The 21947-nt window shown below is 47.4% G+C and overlaps 1 protein-coding gene across 2 annotated transcripts in view; it reads left to right on the top strand.

The window, feature by feature from the left end:
- Positions 1–21947, top strand: part of mtss1 (MTSS I-BAR domain containing 1) — a 146776-nt gene that overhangs the window by 90348 nt on the left and 34481 nt on the right. For both annotated transcript variants that reach the window (XM_080204552.1, XM_080204551.1), the window contains exon 7: positions 21602–21759. In XM_080204552.1, coding sequence (XP_080060678.1) covers positions 21602–21759 — 158 coding nt within the window. The remainder of the gene's footprint in view (positions 1–21601; positions 21760–21947) is intronic.

Genomic DNA, 21947 nt, shown 5'->3' on the forward strand with positions numbered 1-21947 from the left:
AGATGAGTACATAGGATTTAATGGAATTGAGAGTTATAGATAGGTCTATGGCTTGGTAGGTATAGAAGTGATCGGTGCAACTTGTGGGCCGAAGGGCCTGTTTGTGCTGTAGTGTTCTATGTTCTGTGAACGCGAGTCTTTATAGGTAATCAAGTCTTAAAGGTCCATGTGAATGGAGAGAGGGTTAAGGACAGGTTAAAGAGATGTGTTTTGTCTCCTGCCAGGACAGTTAGACTTTGCAAGCCCAGGCAAGTCATGGGGATTACAGATAGCGTGACATGATCCTGGTTGAGGCCGTCCTCATATGCATGGAACTTAGCAATCGGTTTCTGCTCAGCGACTCTGCGTTGCCATGTGTCGTGAAGGCCACCTTGGAGAAAGCTTGCTCGAAGATTGGAGGCCGAATGCCTGTGACCTCTGAAGTGTTCCCCAACAGGAAGGAACACTCCTGCCTGGTGATTGTCAAGCGGTGTTCATTCATCCGTTGTCATAGCATGGTGTCCCCAGTGTACCATGCCTGGGACAGTCCACATCGCTTTATCTGTGGCCAGAGAGGACTTGAAAATCACTGTCAGTGCCTCTGATGTCTCCTCAGCAGCCTGGGATACATCACGTCTGGGACTGTGGTTTTATCCACGTTTAAGTTAAACCTGCTGGTATCTCTCCGCTTTCTCAGTTAATTTGCTCTAATATTTCACAGTCCTCCACCCTGATGTCTGCGATGTCCTTTTCCATTGTGAAGATCAATGCAAAGTGTACGTTGAGGACTGTACTCGCATCTTTCGGGTTCCCACAAACATTATTTATATGGTCCCTAACTGACCCTACACTTTTCCTAATTATTCTGTAGCTCTTTATACGTTTAAAAGATCTCTTTTTGTTTCCCTTTATTCTACCTGCCGAGCTTTTCCACACACTCTCTCCACTTTCCTAATTTCCTTTTTAAAATCCCCCCCCCGCACTTCCTCTATTCCTCTGCACTTCCACTATTCCTCTAGGGACTCTGCCATATTGAGCCAAATCTACCAAAATCTTCTCTTTTCTTAATCCTGCCCTTATATGCCTTCACATCCAGGGTTCTTTGCTTTTGGTCCCACCTTTGTCTTTACTGGAACATACTTGTCCTGTATTCTTGCAGTCATCCCGTTGGTTTGACATGGTTTTATTGCAAGTAACTGCTCCCAGTTCACTTGGGCCAAATCGCATCTCAGTAAAATTAGCCATTACCCAGGTAAGAATTTGTATTTCCTGCCTCTTCCTTATTCTTTTCCATAACTATCCCAATACATTTGGAAAGGCTTAGTATGATTAGAACATGTCAGCATGGATTTACGAAAGGGAAATCCATTAGATATAACCAGTAGGGTGGATAGAGGGAAACAAGTAGATGTATTATATCTAGATTTCTAAAATATATTCAATAATGTGCCACACAAAAGGTTAATTGGTAAGATATGGCTGTAAATTGGGAGAGGTGAGTGTGCAGAGGGACCTGGGTGTCCTTATGCACCAGTTACTGAGGAGGGTTTTGGGGCTGGAAGGTGTGGATATTGAATAAGCAGACATTGAGCAGAAAATTTCACACCCATCCCTCAATAAAGAAACTTTCATCAGCCTTGACAGGCGCAGCAGGTGGTGAAGAAGGCAAATGGCATGTTGGCCTTCATTGCAAGAGGTTTTGAGTACAGGAGCAGGGATGTGTTGTTTGAACTGTACAGGGGCCTTGGTGAGGCCACACCTAGGGTAATGTGTGCAGTTTTGGCCTCCTTTTCTGAGGAAGGATGTTCTTGCTCTCGAGGGAGTGCAGCTGACCAGGCCGATTCCGGGGATTGTGGGACTGATGTATGAGGAGAGACTGAGCTGGTTAGGATTGTTTTCACAGAAGTTCAGTTGAGTGAGGGGGGGGGGATCTCATAGACACTTTATAAAATTCCAGCAGGTCCAGAAAAGATAAATGCAAGGAGGATGTTCCCCATGGTGGGGGAGTCCAGAACCAGGGATCACAGTCTGGATGGCCTACTCCTGCTACTATTTCTTATGTTCTTATCTGCTTGTCTTTCTAGACTAAAGAATATTATCCCATTTGAAGTGGCCCTTGTTTCTGTCTTTGGATTCCAGCCCTGTCAAGGCTGATGAAAGTTTCTTTATTGAGGGATGGGTGTGAAATTTTCTGCTCAATGTCTGCTTATTCAATATCCACACCTTCCAGCCCCAAAACCCTCCTCTGTTGAAGGTGCTGCCTCACATGGGCAAAGTTTTCTCTGAGTGTGTGCCTCTGCAGCGAGCAATGCAGGACCTTCAATAGAGCGGGTATCACGGCAGAACCCACCCAGGACCAGTTCTCTGGTATCCCACAGAGCAGGGATATTCTCTCCAATATCCTGGAGCCAATATTTATCAACCAATATCACTAAATACAGGTTACCCACGCATGATCACACTGCTGTTTTGTGCAAGCTACATTTAAAATAATTAACTGTACTTTGGAATTTCCAGAGGCTGTGAAAAGTGCTACAGAGATACAACTTTGTTTGTTCTTTCAGCAGGGATTAGCAATTTCAAATAGTTCCCCTGGTGATCTTATTCCCTTTCTGGATCACTGAGCTCCAGGTTTAATTAATATTTTCAATGGGAAAAGCCTGGAACCTGTTGTAATTTCATGGACATGAAAGTGCTCCTTCACATTAGACCCAGGCCATATAGGGAGCTGGGACTTGTCTATTGTCAACAAATATCAGCTTCTCTTTGTTAATGCATTCGTGCTCAAGTTGGAAAGTGGTAGGTTTAAGGTCCATAGCAGAATTTCAAAGCATGCAGGTTTAGATTGCAGCCTGATTTATCCTCTCATATCAGCGTCCCAAAACCAATTAGCTGATCGCTGTACCCATTATTCTTTGTGATCTTGCTGCACACAAAATGATTTTGTACACTATGTGACGTGACTATTTCAGAATAATTTATTTATTTTGTGTGAACACTGTTCAAGTGAAATGACGCTGGTGTTGAGATTTCTTACTGTGCTTACCCCAGTCCAACGCTGGCATCTCCACATCAAGTGAAATGACGTCAGCTCTCTCTCACTTTGGAATGTCTGAATTTCACATTTGATGTGGACTGTTTGATGTTTCCTATATGTTACAACATGAAGTGACAGACACCATGCTCCCTCTCCTTAAGTGAGGAAACTAACCAAGATGTTGTTGAGACCAAAGCTGGAAGATTATGTACCGTTTTGGTCTCCTTGCCTAAAGAATATATTTCCCTTGGAGACGGTGTGGTGAGGCTTCACTAAGTTGATTTTGCAATAGGAAGGTAGTTAAAAAAAACAAAGAAAATTACAGCACAGGAACAGGCCCTTTGGCCCTCCAAGCCTGCACCGACCATGCTGCTCGATTGAAATATAGCCCCCTACCCTTCCGGGGACCATGTCCCTATATTCCCATCCTGTTTGTGTATTTGTCCAGATGGCCCTTAAAAGTCACTATAGTATCTGCTTCCAGTACCTCCCCCAGCAACGAGTTCCAGACACTTGTCACTCTCCTTGTAAAAAAAACTTGCCTCGTGCATCTCCATTTAAATCTTGCCCCTCGCGTCTTAAAACATACCCTCTACTAATTGACTCTTCCACCTGGGAAAAAGCTTCTGACTATCCACCTCTGTCCATGGCCCTCATAATCTTAGAACCATAGAACATTACAGCACAGAAACAGGCCTTTTGGCCCTCCTTGTCTGTGCCGATCCACGTTTCTGCCTAGTCCCACTGACCTGCACCTGGGCCATATCCCTCCTCACCCCTCTCATCCATGTACCTGTCCAAGTTTTTCTTAAATGTTAAAAGTGTGCCCACATTTACCACTTCGTCTGGCAGCTTATTCTACACTCCCACCACTCTGTGTGAAGAAGCCCCCCCCACAATATTCCCTTTAAACTTTTCCCCCTTTACCCTTAACCCGTGTCCTCTAGTTTTTTTTCTCCTCTAGCCTCAGTGGAAAAAGCCTGCTTGCATTCACTCGATCTATACCCATCATAATTTTATACACCTCTATCAAATCTCCCCTCATTCTTCTAAGCTCCAGCGAATAAAATCCTAACCTATTCAACCTTTCTCTGTAACTCAGTTTCTCAAGTCCCGGCAACATCCTTGTAAACCTTCTCTGTACTCTTTCAACCTTTATTAATACCCTTCCTGTAATTAGGTGACCAAAACTGCACACAATACTCTAAATTTGGCCCCACTAATGTCTTATACAAGCTCACCATAACATTCCAACTCTTATACTCAATACATTGATTTATAAAGGCCAGTGTTTCAAAAGCACTCTTTACTCTTTGGTTTGTAAAGACTAATGTACTAAAAGCACTCTTTACGACCCTATCTACCTGTGACGACACTTTATGTACCTGTGTTCCCAAATCCCTCTGTTCTACTACACTCTTCAGTGTCCTACCATTTACCTTGTATGTTCTACCTTGGTTTGTCCTTCCAAAGTGCAATACCTCGCACTTGTCTGCATTAAACTCCATCTGCCATTTTTCAGCCCACTTTTCTAGCTGGTCCATATCCCTCTGCAAGCTTTGAAAACCTTCCTCACTGTCCACTACTCCTCCAATCTTTGTATCATCAGCAAATTTGCTGATTCAATTTACCATATTATCATCCAGATCATTGATATCGATGACAAACAACAATGGACCCAGCACTGACCCCTGTGGCACACCACTAGTCACAGGCCTCCAGTCAGAGAAGCAATCCTCCGCTACCACTCGCTGGTTTCCTCCATTGAGCCAATGTCTAATCCAATTTACTACCTCTCCACGTATACCTAGCGACTGGAGCTTCCTAACTAACCTCCCATGCGGGACCTTGTCAAAGGCCTTACTGAAGTCTATGTAGACAACATCCACTGCCTTCCCTTCATCCACTTTCCTGGTAACCTTGAAAAACGCTAATAGATTGGTTAAACATGATCTACCACGCACAAGTACCTGTCTGTCCAAGTATTTGTAGATCCTATCTCTTAGTACTCCTTCCAATAATTTACCTACTACTGACATCAAACTTACCGGCCTATAATTTCCCAGATTACTTTTTGAGCCTTTTTTAAACAGTGGAACAACTGCAAACTTATTAACCATGCCTCCTATATTCTCATTAAAATAATTAATATAAATGACAAATAACAGTGGACCCACTCTGTCCATACTTTTCAGAATCTTGTAGACTTCCATCAGGTTGCCCCTCAACTTCTGTTGTTTCAGTGAGAACAAACCAAGTTTCTCCAACCTCTCCTCATAGCTAATGCCCTCCATACCAGGTAACATCCTGGTAAATCTTTTCTGTACCCTCTCCAAAGCCTCCACATCCTGCTGACGGTGTGGCAACCAGAATTGAACGCTATATTCCAAGTGCAGCCTAAGGTTCTTTAAAGCTGCAACATGACTTGTCAATTTTTAAACTCAAATGCTCCAGCCAATGAAGGCAAGCATGCCATATGCCTTCTTGACTACCTTCTCCACCTGCATTGCCACTTTCAATGCCCTGTGTACCTGTACACCCAGATCCCTCTGCCAATACTATTACGAGTTCTGTCATCTACCATATATTTCCTCTCTATTAGACCTTCCAGAATGCATTACCTCACATTTGTGTTCTGTGAGGAATGATAAAGCAAAATAGGCCTATATTTGGAGTTAAGAGGCATGAGGAAGGGCCTCACTTGGCTGGATGGGTAAATACTGTTGCCTCTTGTTGGAAAGTCAAAAGTGAGTGGGTGCAGTCTCGGGATAAAGTGTAGGGCTGACAACTGTGATTAAATGTATTCTTAGGCTTGTCATCACATTGTTTTCCCCTGGCTCCAACCATTAGTTAGCAAACACATCCATCCTTTTGACTTGCTGCCTTCCTATACCCATTGGAAAGCAAGACGATTCATTACCCAGTTGGAGATTTGACGAGCAGCCAATCAGCCTTTTGTTCCATTTTCAGTATTTTTCTGTCTGCAAAAGAAATATGTTCAAAGAAAAATCACAAAAACGGTTTCTTTGTGGCAGTAATATTTCTCCAGGATTATGCATTGCAGTGTCCTTGAAATTGATTTTCATCTCCTGGAGACTCCAGGCCAATCCAGTTTTTAAGATTTTCTTGCTTCATCCCTTATTGGCAGGACAATTTAGATAGCTTTCTGTACATTCTCTTTACAAAATCATCAATGACATCATTGTCGGTAAAATCTTCTAAAGGCACCATTTGAATTTTCAATATTGCTGAACTTGCCAAATGTTCTTGACTCATTGTACTTTGCAAATAATTTTTAACTCTCCGATACTGAAAAAATGTTCTCCAGAAGCATTTGTGACAGGTATTGTTAGAAATATTTTCAGAATGGTTTCCATATTTGGATATTTGCCTGCAAACCATCTGTACCAATTAGCTGGTGACCTCAAAGCACAGAGTCCATCATTATCGATGAAATGAATGAATTGTTTGACTTCATCAAGAATCGTAGAACCCCTACTGTGCAGAAGAAGGCCATTTGGCCCATCAGGCTTACTCTGGCCACATCCCACCCAGGCCTTATCCCTGTAACCTCACATATTTATCCTTGCTCGTCACCCTGTCACTAAAGGGCAATTCCGTCTAACCTGCACATCTTTAGACTGGGAGGAAACTGGAGCACCCGGAGGAAACCCATGCAGACATGGGGAGAACATGCAAACTCCACACAGTCACCCGTGGCCAGATTTGAACCTGGGTCCCTGGCGCTGTAAGGCAGCAGTGCTAACCACTGCACCACCATGCAGGTGTCGATGCCCTTCCAGAAGAATTAACTTCATTTTTTACTTGAGTGTCTATAGCATTTCATCCAGTCTTCTGTCAAAAAGAATGCAAACTAAATCAAGTTTTTTTTTCCAGGGAGTCACTTCTCTGCAATTACACCATTATTAACGTTGGCCATCTCAACAATGATCTGTTTTTTTTTAACGTGATTTTATGGTCTCTAGTTTCATTGAAAAATAACTTGCTGTACACCTATCCTCAGAGAGACCTATGTGTTAATGTTAATGCCATGTTTCTACCGAGTTATTGTCATTTTGAACTTCTATGGCAGAAGTTTAACTGAGGCTAACAATTGTACCATGTGCAGAAAAGGTTATCAACGTTTTGCAGCGATTTGGTGATGGCAGTAATTCTATGAACTGAACGATTTCACAAAGAGTAAAAGCAGCAATCTCAAACTTCTCTGCTAAGATTTTGCTTTAGCTTTCCCACATTTTTTTTAATTTGACGCGGCTATGTCTAATAAGGTTTCCTTTATATCAGCAAAGTTCATTTTCAAAGCCAAACCTGCATCTGCACAAGTGGACCACCTGGTGTTACAAATACTTTTGCCCATTAAATGTTTTCCATTTACACACTCCAAGCGTGATTGCAACACATTTCACCAATGCATGGAAACCAAAAAAAAGGAATGCATGTTTTGAACAAAGTCAAAAAGTGTGCAGCTGCTGCATAGCTACAGTGCTGCAGATTAAACTCAAGGAATGATTGGAACATGAGATGAAAAATGCGCAGGGGCTTGTATTGTTCAGTCTTGCTTGGAGATGTGAATATTTCCCTCCTTTTACTTACAGCATCACTGAAGCTCTGCCTACAACAATCCTGGATGTCCAAACATAAATTTGCAATAATTTCCAAAACGGTTGTTTCCAGACACTCAGAAATGTGGGATTGTAGCTGGGAAAACAGAGGAATCACTTTACATCTTAACCATTGCTGGTCATCTATCTTAAATTTAATGTTAAGATATTGGTGAGGCTGAATTTAGAGTATTGTGTGCAGTTTTGGTCACCTAATTAGAGGAAGGATATTAATATAAGCGGAAAGAGTGCAGAGAAGGTTTACAAGGATGTTGCCAGGATTTGAGAAACTGAGTTACAGAGAAAGGTTGAATAGGTTAGGACTTTATTCTCTGGAGCATAGAAGAATGAGGGGAGATTTGATAGAGGTGTATAAAATTACGATGGGTATAGATTGAGTGAATGCAAACAGGCTTTTTCCACAGAGGCTAGGGGAGAAAAAACTAGAGGACACGGGTTAAGGGTGAAGGGGGAAAAGTTTAGAGGGAATATTGGGGGAGGTGGGAGTCTTCACACAGAGAGCGGTGGGAGTGTGGAATGAGCTGCTGGATGAAGTGGTGAATGTGGGCTCACTTTTAACATTTAAGAAAAACTTGGACAGGTACGTGGATGAGAGGGGTGTGGAGGGATATGGTCCAGGTGCAGGTCAGTGGGACTAGGCAGAAAAATGGTTCGGCACAGCCAGGAAGGGCCAAAAGGCCTGTTTCCGTGCTGTAGTGTTCTATGGTTCTGTGGTTAATTGGTCCACACTTGTCTGAAAACCAATCTGGTTCACTGATGTCCTTTTGGGGAAGGTAACTTGCCCTGTTTATTGGCCTGGCCTACTTGTGACTCCAGAGCAACAGCAATGTTTTTGACTCTCAACTGCCCTTGGGCAACTAGGGGTGGGCAGCCTCTGCTCCTGCCCTCCCCACCCTCCCCCTGCCCTCCTCACCTGCTTGCCTCTCTTTCGGCCTCCCCTGCCCCTCTCCCCCCGCCCCTCTCCCACCCCGCGAGTTGGTACTTGCAGCAATGCAGTGAATTACTGAATAATTTAAAAAGGAGGCTGTGAAAACTCTGCGGCTTTTCGAGTAATGCCGTGAGATCCAGCTGAGGAGGCAGGTGGTCCCGGCCTGGAGTCTAATGATTCAGCTAAGAGATGGTACCTCGGACAGCATGGCACTCCTTCAGTCTGGCACTGGGTGTGTCAGCCTGGACTCTGAGAGCTCAGGCCTCTGACGGGCGGCTGGAATCCACAACCAGCTGGCTCGGAGATAAAATGATAATCCCTGAGCGTGTTGAAGCATTTACTGCCATTTCATCCCACAGTCTCTCCTTGATACCTCAGTCACAGAGTTCCAGTGGCAGGAGAAATGGACCAGAATTGGAGCATTTTGGAAATTTCTCATTGATTAGTTTGTCCCAAACCTGGGAGGAAGTGGAACAGTTTATACTTGAGGTGTTTTCTTTGAGGTAGAGATGAAAAGGCTGTGAGCATTCTGCATTTATCTGCTTTCTTCAGCAAAGTCATTGAGATCTGAAAAGGTCACACATTAACAAGGAAAATATTTACAAAGCGTAATGGAGAGAGTTGGGCAGAAAGGCCAGTGTAATTAGATCCCTGCTTGTGGTTGAGTCAGAAAGAATTTCTCACTTGACTGGTGGAACCGGACTCGTTGATTCATATACAGCTGGTCAGAAACCTCACAGCCAGGTAGAATTAACTCTTCAATGACTGGATGGACATTTCAACAACATGTTTGTATCTAACACCCTCTATCAGCTCTATTTATTCCCCTCGCGATGAAGGCCAGCATCCCATTCGCCTTCCTGACCACCTGCTGCACCTGCAGGCTGGGTTTTTGTGACTCATGCACAAGGACCCCGAGGTCCCTCTGCATCGTCGCCTGCTGCAGTTTTTCGCCACGTAAGTAATAGTCCTTCCTACCATTCTTCCTACCAAAGTCTGAGCATAAAACCCAAGCTGCCACTCAGTACTGCACTGTCCGAGCGCCGCCCTGTCGGAGGGTCAGTGCTGAGGGAACGCCGTCCTGTCGGAGGGTCAGCGCTGAGGGAGAGCCGCCCTGTCGGAGGGTCAGTGCTGAGGGAGCGCCGCCCTGTCGGAGGGTCAGCGCTGAGGGAGCGCCGCCCTGTCGGAGGGTCAGTGCTGAGGGAACGCCGTCCTGTCGGAGGGTCAGTGCTGAGGGAGCGCCGCCCTGTCGGAGGGTCAGTGCTGAGGGAGCGCCGCACTGTCGGAGGGTCAGCGCTGAGGGAACGCCGTCCTGTCAGAGGGTCAGCGCTGAGGGAGCGCCGTCCTGTCAGAGGGTCAGCGCTGAGGGAGCGCCATCCTGTCGGAGGGTCAGTGCCGAGGGGCACTGAGAAGGTCTTCACCAGTGTGAGCTGCACAATGAAGAACATTCCAGAAGAGCATTGGAGACAAAACCCATAAGAATTGTTCTCCGAAACTGGAAGAGGTGCCTGGAGAGTTGTTCTTGGTGACTATGGATGTGTCTAGGGCAGTGGATAGAGGAGAGCCGGTGGATGTGGTCTTTCTAGATTTTCAGAAGGCGTTTGACAAAGTACCTCACAAGAGGTTATTGCAGAAGGTCAGGGGACATGGAGTTGGGGGTAGGGTGTTAGCGTGGATAGAGGATTGGTTGTCAAATAGGAGGCAGAGAGTGGGGGTCAATGGGTGCTATTCGGATTGGCGGATGGTGACTAGTGGAGTGCCCCAGGGGTCGGTGCTGGGGCCTCAGCTATTTACCATTTATATAGATGATCTGGAGGAGGGAACCGAGTGTAGGGTGTCGAAATTTGCTGATGACACCAAGATTGGGGGAACGGCAAATTGTGCGGAGGGTGTGGAGAGTCTGCAGAAGGATCTAGATAGGCTGGGCGAATGGGCCAGGAAATGGCCAATGGAATTTAATGTTGGCAAGTGCGAGGTGGTCCACTTTGGTAGGAAGAATGGTAGGAAGGACTATTACTTACGGGGCGAAAAACTGCAGCAGGCGACGGTGCAGAGGGACCTCGGGGTCCTTGTGCATGAGTCGCAAAAACCCAGCCTGCAGGTGCAGCAGGTGGTCAAGAAGGCGAATGGGATGCTGGCCTTCATAGCGAGGGGGATTGAATATAAAAGTAGGGAGGTCTTGCTGCAGCTGTATAGGGCATTGGTGAGGCCGCAGCTGGAGTACTGTGTGCAGTTTTGGGCGCCGCACCTGTGCAAAGATATTTTGGCCTTGGAGGGAGTGCAGAGGAGGTTTACTAGGCTGATACCGGAGTTGAGGGGGTTGAGCTATGAGGAGAGGCTGAATAAACTGGGCTTGTACTCGTTAGAGTTTAGAAGAATGAGGGGAGATCTCATTGAGACGTATAAGATGATGAATGGGATGGATAGGATAGAGGTGGAGAGACTCTTCCCGCTCAAAAAAGACAGTAGGACTAGGGGGCACAGCCTCAAGATAAAAGGGGAGCGGTTTAGAACGGAGTTGAGGAGGAACTTCTTCACTCAAAGGGTGGTGAATCTCTGGAATTCTCTGCCCGTTGAAGTGGTGGAGGCTGCCTCGTTAAATATTTTTAAGACGCGGGTTGATGGGTTCTTGATAAGAGAGGGGATTAAGGGTTATGGGGAGAAAGCGGGAAAGTGGAACTGAGCAGCGACAGATCAGCCATGATCTTATTGAATGGCGGGGCAGGCTCGAAGGGCTAGATGGCCTACTCCTGCTCCTATTTCTTATGTTCTTATGTTCTTATCCTACAAAAGATTGAGAGTCCTTTTGTTTACCTTTCTAGTTAATGCAGCGATCATGTTCCAGAGCGGCTAGAGAAGGGGAACAGGGTGGTCACGTGCCGGTATGGAGTGTGAATACATTTGGGAAGGCCAAATGACCTGTTAGCCTGTTGTTATTTCAGAGTAACCTTAAAGGCAGCTCCTGGTTTGTGAGGTTGTGAGAACCAGGCCTATGCCAGTCTCCTGGGCCTTATGGGACAGAGGAATCAATTACTGAAAACTGGGACCATCAGAAACAGGAGAGAAACATGTTGCTGTGACTGTGATATGTGCATGGAAGCTGCTGGATGTCTATGGTGGAATGTGGTTGTTATGGGAACAGATTAGGCTGCTGCAGGCTTGTTAACAGTGTCGCTGGTACTCCCAGCCTGCACAAAGGGCCCAGAATATTCAGAGGGAAAGCTCAGCTCCTTGTTAGAAAGCTGCAGCGTCAGCAGTCAGCCACGTGAGGCCTGTTTACCAGGCTGCTGGGCCAGGAGGCATCCTGTGATTTCTCACATGGTTCTACTGAAATAAAAGCAAAACAAAACAAACCCCAAATCTGATTGAACTGTGAGATTGAGTCACTTTCCATAATCCACATATCAATATTGCTCCAAATTCTTGCCCATTAAGCATGTGAATGATTAAACAGTTACTGCTATTGGTTTAAATGGGGATTTAATCAGAGAGGCAGTCCCTGGAACCTGTCCTGTTCCTGACACCACAACAATCTGATTTCTTAAGTAATTAAACCACTTCCAAGATTAACCTTGGTAATGAGTTGAATTTCACCTGCTTCTTATCAATTCTTTGATCACGGGTAAGTCTACACTTCAGTTTGGTTCTGCTTGAACCACTTAAATCCAAGGGTGATAGCCAGAATTCCAGCAAGGATGCAAACTTATAATCCAGAGAGAGTGCGTTGCCTCAGTACAAGAGACTGTCAGAGGGTCAGTGCCGAGGGAGCACCGCGCCGTCAGAGGGTCAGTGCCGAGGGAGCGCTGCGGAGGGTGTGGAGAGTCTGCAGAAGGATCTAGATAGGCTGGGCGAATGGGCCAGGAAATGGCAAATGGAATTTAATGTTGGCAAGTGTGAGGTGGTCCACTTTGGTAGGAAGAATGGTAGGAAGGACTATTACTTACGGGGTGAAAAACTGCAGCAGGCGACGGTGCGGAGGGACCTCGGGGTCCTTGTGCATGAGTCGCAAAAACCCAGCTTGCAGGTGCAGCAGGTGGTCAGGAAGGCGAATGGGATGCTGGCCTTCATAGCGAGGGGGATTGAATATAAAAGTAGGGAGGTCTTGCTGCAGCTGTATAGGGCATTGGTGAGGCCGCAGCTGGAGTACTGTGTGCAGTTTTGGGCGCCGCACCTGCGCAAAGATATTTTGGCCTTGGAGGGAGTGCAGAGGAGGTTTACTAGGCTGATACCGGAGTTGAGGGGGTTGAGCTATGAGGAGAGCCTGAATAAACTAGGCTTGTACTCGTTAGAGTTTAGAAGAATGAGGGGAGATCTCATTGAGACGTATAAGATGATGAATGGGATGGATAGGATAGAGGTGGAGAGGCTCTTCCCGCTCAGAAAGGACAGTAGGACTAGGGGGCACAGCCTCAGGATAAAGGGGGGTGCGGTTTAGAACGGAGTTGAGGAGGAACTTCTTCACTCAAAGGGTGGTGAATCTCTGGAATTCTCTGCCCGTTGAAGTGGTGGAGGCTACCTCACTAAATATTTTTAAGATGCGGGTTGATGGGTTTTTGATAAGAGAGGGGATTAAGGGTTATGGGGAGAGGGCGGGAAAGTGGAACTGAGCCACGACAGATCAGCCATGATCTTATTGAATGGCGGGGCAGGCTCGAAGGGCTAGATGGCCTACTCCTGCTCCTATTTCTTATGTTCTTGTGTTCTTATGTTTGTAAACCAAGGCCAGGTCTGCTGATCTGGGTATGAAGAACCTTGTAGCTACAAGGTGAAGATGAGTTGGGGGGCTCTGCTTCCTGTATTTGCTGATATTTATCCAGCAACATCTAAGAGAGAAACTAGTTTTTTGATGGTGGGTTTTGTTGCTTATTCATTTACATATTAGTCAGAGGCTGGCGGTGTGTGTGATGTACTTTAAGACATGCAGGAGTGATTAGAATGCGAGTCTTTTTAATGGATCTGGTAACTTGTGCTATATTTCCTCACTGCTTATCGAAGTTTCTGAGTGTTATAAAGGCTGTCTGCTCAGCTTGAATGAGGCTGTTTCCAATTCTAGTTGAACATTCTCTTGGAGGTTTCATCACCTGGCCACCTCACTGCCATGACTTGCGTTTGTACAAGAACCTTTCACTACCTCGGGACATCCCCAAGTGCATTACAGCCAGTGAAGTTCTTGTTTAGTTGTGGCTGTGGAAAAAGTAACAGTCAAGTGATGCACAGCAAGCTCCCATTGAACAGCAATGTGTTACTGCCCAGATGTTTCCAGTGTAGACTGAACGATAAATATTGGTCAGGACACCAGAGGCTTCTTTAAAGTAGTCATTGTGGAACCTTACACTTGGATTTGAGAGGGCAGATGGGGCCTTGGTTCATTATCTCAACTGTGAAATGCTCTTTTCCTAGGGTCGAAAAGTCAAGTACTCGGGGACATAGGTTTAAGATGCATGGGGAAAAGTTTTAGAGGAGATGTGTGAGGCAAGTTTCTTACAGAGGGTGGTGAATGTCTAGAGTGAGCTGCCCAGGAAAGTGGTGGGAGCAGGTATGATAGCAGCATTTAGGGGACTACTAGATAAAAACATGAATAGGATGGGAATGGAAGGATCCGGATTCTAAGTGTGTACAGTTTTAGTTTAGGCAGGCATTGTGATCTGTGCAGGCTTGGAGGGCCGAAGGGCCTGTTCCTGTACTGTACTGTTCTTTGGTCTGTGAGCGTGTGATTCCAATATCCGCCCTGGATGGAGTGAGAGAGGGAGGGATATAGAGCTGCAGTCCACAATGATGTTTTATTCTGAAGGGAACAGTGTTTCTGAGAACCTCGGATCAGATATCAGGAGGGCAAAAAGGAGATACAAGATTGTTTTGGCAGCTAAGGCAAAGGAGAATCCAAAGAGCTTCATAAAGGGCAAAAGAATAACAAGGGAGAGAGTAGGGCCTCTTAAAGCTCAACAAGGTCATCTGTGTACGGATCTACAAGAGATGGGCGAGATCCTAAATGAATATTTCTCATCAGTATTTACTGTTGAGAAAAGCATGGATGTTAGGGAACTTGGGGAATAAATAGTGATGTCTTGAGGAGTGTACATATAACAGAGGAAGTGCTGGAAGTTTTAAAGCGCATCAAGGTAGCTAAATCCCTGGGACCTGATGAAGTGTACCCCAGGATGTTGTGGGAAGCTAGGGAGGAAGTTGCAGGTCCCCTAGCAGAGATACTTAAATTATTGACAGTCACAGGTGAGGTGCCTGAAGATTGGAGGGTGGCAAATGTTGTGCCTTTGTTTAAAAAAGGCTGCAGGGAAAAGCCTGGGAACTACAGGCCGGTGAGCCTCACATCTGTGGTGGGTAAATTATTGGAAGGTAGTTTGAGAGACAGGATCTACAGGCATTTAGAGACACAAGGACTGATCAGGGACAGTCAGCATGGCTTTGTGAGTGGAAAATCATGTCTCACAAATTTGATTGAATTTTCTGAAGGGGTAACCATGAAGGTAGATGAGGGTAGTGCAGTTGATGTTGTCCACATGGACTTTAGCAAGGCCTTTGACAAGGTACCGCATGGTAGGTTGGTGCATAAAGTTAAATCTCTCAGGATCCAGGGTGAGGTATCTAAATGGATACAAAATTGGCTTGTTGACAGAGGGTTGTTTTTCAAACTGGAGGCCTGTGACCAGCGGTGTGCCTCAGGGATCAGTGCTGGGTCCACTGTTATTTGTCGTTTATATTAATGATTTGGATGAGAATATAGGAAGCATGCTTAGTAAGTTTGTAGATGACGACAAGATTGGTGGCATAGTGGACAGTGAAGAAAGTTATCGCCAATTGTAACGGGATCTTGGATCAGTTGAGCTAGTGGGCTGATGAATGGCAGATGGAATTTACTTTAGACAAATGCAAGGTGATGCATTTTGGTAGATTTGAACCAGGGCAGGATTTACTCAGTTGATGGTAGGACACTGGGGAGAGTTACAGAACAAAGCGATCTGGGGTACGTGAAAGTGGAGTCACAGGTGGACAGAGTGGTGAAGAAGGCATTCGGCATGCTTGGTTTCATTGGTCAGAACATTGAATACAGGAGTTGGGACATCCTGTTGAGACATTGGTAAGGCCACACTTGGAATACTGTGTACAGTTCTGGTCACCCTATTGTAGAAAGGATATTATTAAAGTAGAAGTTTATTAGGGTGCTACTGGGACTTGATGGTTTGAGTTTTGAGGAGAGGCTGGAGCATAAAAGGCTGAGGGGTGATCTTATAGAAGTCTATAAAATAATGAGGGGCACAGATCAGCTAGATAGTCAATACTTTTTTCCAAAGGCAGGGAAGTTTAAAATTAGAGGGCATAGGCTTAAGGTGAGGGGGAAGAGATACAAAACAGTTCAGACGGGCAATTTTTTCACAGAGGGTGGTGTCTGGAACAAGCTGCCAGAAGTAGTAGTAGAGGCAGGTACAATTTTTTGTCTTTTAAAAAGCATTTGGACAGTTACATGGGTAAGATGGGTATAGAGGGATATGGCCAAATACGGCAACTGGGATTAGTTTCGGGGTTTAAAAAAAGAGGTGGCGTGGATAAGTTGGGCCAAAGGGGCTGTTTCCATGCTGTAAACCTCTATGCCTCTATATCGCTGGAAAGTCTGCACTGTCTGCACATTCCCAGGAGGGATGAGCACCAGAAACGTTAGAGGAAGGGAACACTGAGGTGAAGGTCTGTCTGAAAGTCACAGCTTAATCATAACCAGGCTGACAGTGTGTCACATTGCCTCATATCCTCTGTCTGAGAACAACGAAACCTCATCTCAGACACTGCATTTTTCTTTGTTGAGTGTGTTGCATTCATAGTGAGTGCATAAATAAACTGCTGTTAGTAACTGATAAGGTGTACCCTGCATCCAAAGGAGATGGCACTAACCAGCACATTGTAACCATGGTGAAGAATTCATAATTAATCACAAACTATTATACATGCCTTCCTCTCGGCATCTCAGTCCAACATTCTCCTTTTCCTCAGTAAAGGTAACTGCTGCAAAGTCTCACTGCTGCACACACACACATACCCTGGACACTATCTGCCAGGCTGCCTGACTCAACATGTTTAATTTGTCATCCTGTCTTGTGTGAGCTGATTGGCTGCCTACAGGAGTCCTGTCAGGTTGGACAGAGGGTTCAGATTTTTTAAATTTAACATCTTACAACTCAGCTGATGTGTTAAAATTCATCTCTTTATATCCTCTCCCGAGGGAGCGCCGCACTGTCAGAGGGTCAGTGCTGAGGGAGTGCCGCACTGTCAGAGGGTCAGTGCTGAGGGAGTGCCGCACTGTCAGAGGGTCAGTGCTGAGGGAGTGCCGCACTGTCAGAGGGTCAGTGCTGAGGGAGTGCCGCACTGTCAGAGGGTCAGTGCCGAGGGAGCACCGCACTGTCAGAGGGTCAGTGCTGAGTGAGTGCTGCACTGTCAGAGGGTCAGTGCTGAGGGAGTGCCGCACTGTCAGAGGGTCAGTGCTGAGGGAGTGCCGCACTGTCAGAGGGTCAGTGCTGAGGGAGTGCCGCACTGTCAGAGGGTCAGTGCTGAGGGAGTGCCGCACTGTCAGAGGGTCAGTGCTGAGGGAGTGCCGCACTGTCAGAGGGTCAGTGCTGAGGGAGTGCTGCACTGTCAGAGGGTCAGTGCCGAGGGAGCACCGCAGTGTCAGAGGGTCAGTGCCGAGGGAGCACCGCACTGTCAGAGGGGAATAGGGGATTTTCACAATAACCTCATTGCAGTGTTAAGTAAGTCCACTTGTGACTCCAGAGCCACAGCAATGTGGTTGATTGTCAGTTGCCCTCAGCCAACCAGAGTTGGGCAGTAAATGCTAGTCAGCCAGCTCTGCCCATCTCCACAAATGATTAAAATAATTGTTGAGTGGAGGAAGAGTCTTCCCCTTTGCAGTGAGTTCCTCTCTTTTTGGAACTCTGTTTGATTTCTGCGTTAAGAAGTCTCAACACCAGGTTCAAGTCTCCAGGTTTATTTGGCAGCACTAGCTTTTGGAGTTTCACTCCATCAGGTGAGTGAGGACTTGTGTTCACAAAGAGGGACACAAACTCAATTTACAAGATAATGGTTGGAATGCAAGTCCTTACTCAGCTGATGAAGGAGCTTGAGACTCCGAAGCTTGTGCTGCCAAATAAACCTGTTTGACTTTACGCTGGTGTTGTGAGACTTCTTACTGTGCCCACCCCAATCCAACACCAGCATCTCCACATCACAATTTCTGTGCCTGAGACTTGTGGCTCTGTACTGCCACCCAGTGACCTGAGCCATGTTGTGCAGCACAGAGCGAGGCTGATGTTTGGAACCAATACCAGCTCCTTCATCCAAAACGGAAGCTGCTCGCCTGTGCAAATTCCCACCATCAGAGATCACAGGAATCTGGATTCCCGGGAAAACAGACTTCCTTCACCTGCCCTTATCCTGCAGTTTGTTACTGTCGCAAATGCAAATAGCTCACGTTGCCAAATTTAATCTGAATTAACAAATGGAATTGAAACAGAATCCCTTGTGAATTTAATTACGCTTTTGTCAGTGGGGGGGGCTGGGTATACTCATTGTTCTCTCAGATCTTTAACCTCCATCAGCAGTGAGGGGCTGGCCGTCTGCTTTCCAGACAGAGTCACTGGGAGTGGACAGCATGGAAACCTGGCCACAGCCTCCCATCCTCCTAATTCTACAACAGCCGTGGATCAAACTGCGTGGGAGCTGAAGCAGTCAGTGCTTTCACCCTCTCTGCAGGCTTCAGGATAGTCTCCTGGCCCTGCTCCTCTCAGAGCTGGGGTTCCTGTAGCATGATTAACAAAAGCCCAGCTCTCTGCTCATGTTATTTTACATTCGCTAAACTGATAGATGCTCAGGAGTCAATCCTGTTAAACTGGATTAGGGATAAGGCAAGAGTGTGGGACTAGGTAGAATGCTCTTTCAGAGAACCAGTGCAGACTCAATGGGCCGAATGGCCTCCTGCACTGTAAATATTCTGTGAATGTTTTGTTTCTAATGGCACATTGAGAGGATTTCTCACATCTCCTGTGTGTGACTGAATAAAACCCATCAATGCTGGCTGAACCCTCACTGTGTCAGAGTGATATCTTCACATAATCAATACTTTCACATTGTGCTTTGGTACAATAATGTTTCACAAATATTATTTAACTGGATCAGTCCATCTGTTCTTCTGTTTATTTTTATGTGATTGAGAGGAAACGGTGACCAGGATATCAGGAGAAATCCCTGCTCCTCTTTACAAACGGTCATGGGAACTTTCACATCCCACACAGTGCAGAGATGTGTGGGTAAGGTTGATTGGCCATTCTAAATTGACCCTGGTGTCAGGGGGATTAGCAGAGTAAATGTGTGGTGTTACAGGAATAGGGTCTGGGTGGGATTGTAGTCAGTGCAGACTCGATGGGCTGAATGGCCTCCTTCTGCACTGTAGAGATTCTATGATTCTGTGATCCCCAATTGTCCTAGCAGGTGGAGCCATAGTTAAATATTTCATTCTGAGATTGGCAGCTCAATATTAGATCGATAGTGTCAGCTTTGAGTATTTTTATATTAATTCTTGGGGTATGAGTGTCATTGGCAAGGCCAGCATTTATTGTCCATCTCTAGTTTTCCTTTTGAGAATGTGGTGGTGAGTCACTTCCTTCAGTTGATGTAGCAAAGATAGCCTCAGTGCTGTTACAGCACAGGCACAGACCATTCAGCCCTTCTGCTCCATGCTGGTATGTCTGTTTTACCTGAACCTTCACCCACCCTCCAGCTTCCCCTTAAATGTCTCCAAACTATTCACCCCAACCGCTCCCTGTGGGAGCGTGTCCCACACTGTCCCCGCTCCCTGTGGGATCGTGTCCCACACTGTCCCCGTTCCCTGTGGGATCGTGTCCCACACTGTCCCCGTTCCCTGTGGGATCGTGTCCCACACTGTCCCCACTCCCTGTGGGAGCGTGTCCCACACTGTCCCCGTTCCCTGTGGGATCGTGTCCCACACTGTCCCCACTCCCTGTGGGATCGTGTCCCACACTGTCCCCACTCCCTGTGGGAGCGTGTCCCACACTGTCCCCGTTCCCTGTGGGATCGTGTCCCACACTGTCCCCACTCCCTGTGGGATCGTGTCCCACACTGTCCCCGTTCCCTGTGGGATCGTGTCCCACACTGTCCCCGCTCCCTGTGGGATCGTGTCCCACACTGTCCCCACTCCCTGTGGGAGCGTGTCCCACACTGTCCCCGTTCCCTGTGGGATCGTGTCCCACACTGTCCCCACTCCCTGTGGGAGCGTGTCCCACACTGTCCCCACTCCCTGTGGGAGCGTGTCCCACACTGTCCCCACTCCCTGTGGGATCGTGTCCCACACTGTCCCCGTTCCCTGTGGGATCGTGTCCCACACTGTCCCCACTCCCTGTGGGAGCTGGTCCCACACTGTCCCCGCTCCCTGTGGGAGCTGGTCCCACACTGTCCCCGCTCCCTGTGGGAGCTGGTCCCACACTGTCCCCGCTCCCTGTGGGAGCGTGTCCCACACTGTCCCCACTCCCTGTGGGATCGTGTCCCACACTGTCCCCACTCCCTGTGGGAGCGTGTCCCACACTGTCCCCGTTCCCTGTGGGAGCTGGTCCCACACTGTCCCCACTCCCTGTGGGAGCTGGTCCCACACTGTCCCCGCTCCCTGTGGGAGCGTGTCCCACACTGTCCCCGCTCCCTGTGGGATCGTGTCCCACACTGTCCCCGCTCCCTGTGGGATCGTGTCCCACACTGTCCCCGCTCCCTGTGGGATCGTGTCCCACGCTGTCCCCGCTCCCTGTGGGATCGTGTCCCACGCTGTCCCCGCTCCCTGTGGGATCGTGTCCCACGCTGTCCCCGCTCCCTGTGGGATCGTGTTCCACGCTGTCCCCGCTCCCTGTGGGATCGTGTCCCACGCTGTCCCCGCTCCCTGTGGGATCGTGTCCCACGCTGTCCCCGCTCCCTGTGGGATCGTGTCCCACGCTGTCCCCGCTCCCTGTGGGATCGTGTCCCACGCTGTCCCCGCTCCCTGTGGGATCGTGTCCCACGCTGTCCCCGCTCCCTGTGGGAGCGTGTCCCACGCTGTCCCCGCTCCCTGTGGGAGCGTGTCCCATACTGTCCCCGCTCCCTGTGGGAGCGGGTCCCACACTGTCCCCGCTCCCTGTGGGATCGTGTCCCACACTGTCCCCGCTCCCTGTGGGATCGTGTCCCACACTGTCCCCGCTCCCTGTGGGATCGTGTCCCACACTGTCCCCGCTCCCTGTGGGATCGTGTCCCACACTGTCCCCGCTCCCTGTGGGATCGTGTCCCACACTGTCCCCGCTCCCTGTGGGAGTGTGTCCCACACTGTCCCCGCTCCCTGGACAAAGAAGTTTCTGCTGAATTAATATAAGAATGCTGAAGTTATACTGCAGCTGTACAAAACCACGGTTAGACCCCACTTGGAGTACTGAGAGTAGATCAACCATGATCTCATTGTGGAACAGGCTCAATGGGCTGAATGACCTTCTCTGCCCCAATGTTCCCGGATTCCAAACTAGATCCATCAGCAACTATCCTTTAATTCTGATCTCTCCCCGTAAATGGAAACTTCTCTCCATTTATTCTGTCAGACCCTTTTTTAAAGAGTCTTGTTGGGTCACCGCTCAATCTTTTCTTTTCTAGAGAAAAGAGCACCAGACTAGTTTTCATTTATTGTTAGAACCTCTCAGTCTGGCACCATCCTGATAATATTTTTTGCTCCTTCACCAATGTCTCCATATCCTTTTTACAATATGGTGACCAGAATGTTAGGTTGAGCGTTCCAGAATTTTGGATCAAAAGGACGAGATTGGGGTTCAAACCCACGATCTGCTAACTTAAGAGATGAGAGTGCTGGCTGTGGGCGAGGGAGTGGAGACAGTGTTGGGCAGAGTGGGCTGGGGTGCTGCTGCTGATTCACAGGGTTAGATACTGTGCGGGCTCCAGGAGAATATGGTGCTGACTGTTTCTTCTGCTGTGTTACAGGGAAGGAGGATGTGAGGCTACAGTTGGACACAGCTTTACAGGACGTCAATGACAAGTATGTCCTGCTGGAGGAGACTGAGAAACAGGCTGTGGTCCGAGCACTAATCGAGGAACGGAGTCGGTTCTGTACGTTTGTCACCCTCCTGAGACCTGTGCTGGTAAGTGAGACACCAGGGGGTGGGGGAGGAGACCCCATGTCTCAACTGAGCTCACCAGTGGTGAGGAGCAGTTTGTGTATTTATTTATTCTTGCCCCCTTGGCATTGAAGAGATTAGGGAATGATTTGGATCCTAGCTTTTTTTTATATATTTGTGGGACATGGGCATCACTGGCTGGTCAGTATTTA

This window comes from Carcharhinus amblyrhynchos, chromosome 16 (assembly GCF_965287045.1).
Source record: "Carcharhinus amblyrhynchos chromosome 16, sCarAmb.v2.hapA, whole genome shotgun sequence".
Taxonomy (NCBI): domain Eukaryota; kingdom Metazoa; phylum Chordata; class Chondrichthyes; order Carcharhiniformes; family Carcharhinidae; genus Carcharhinus; species Carcharhinus amblyrhynchos.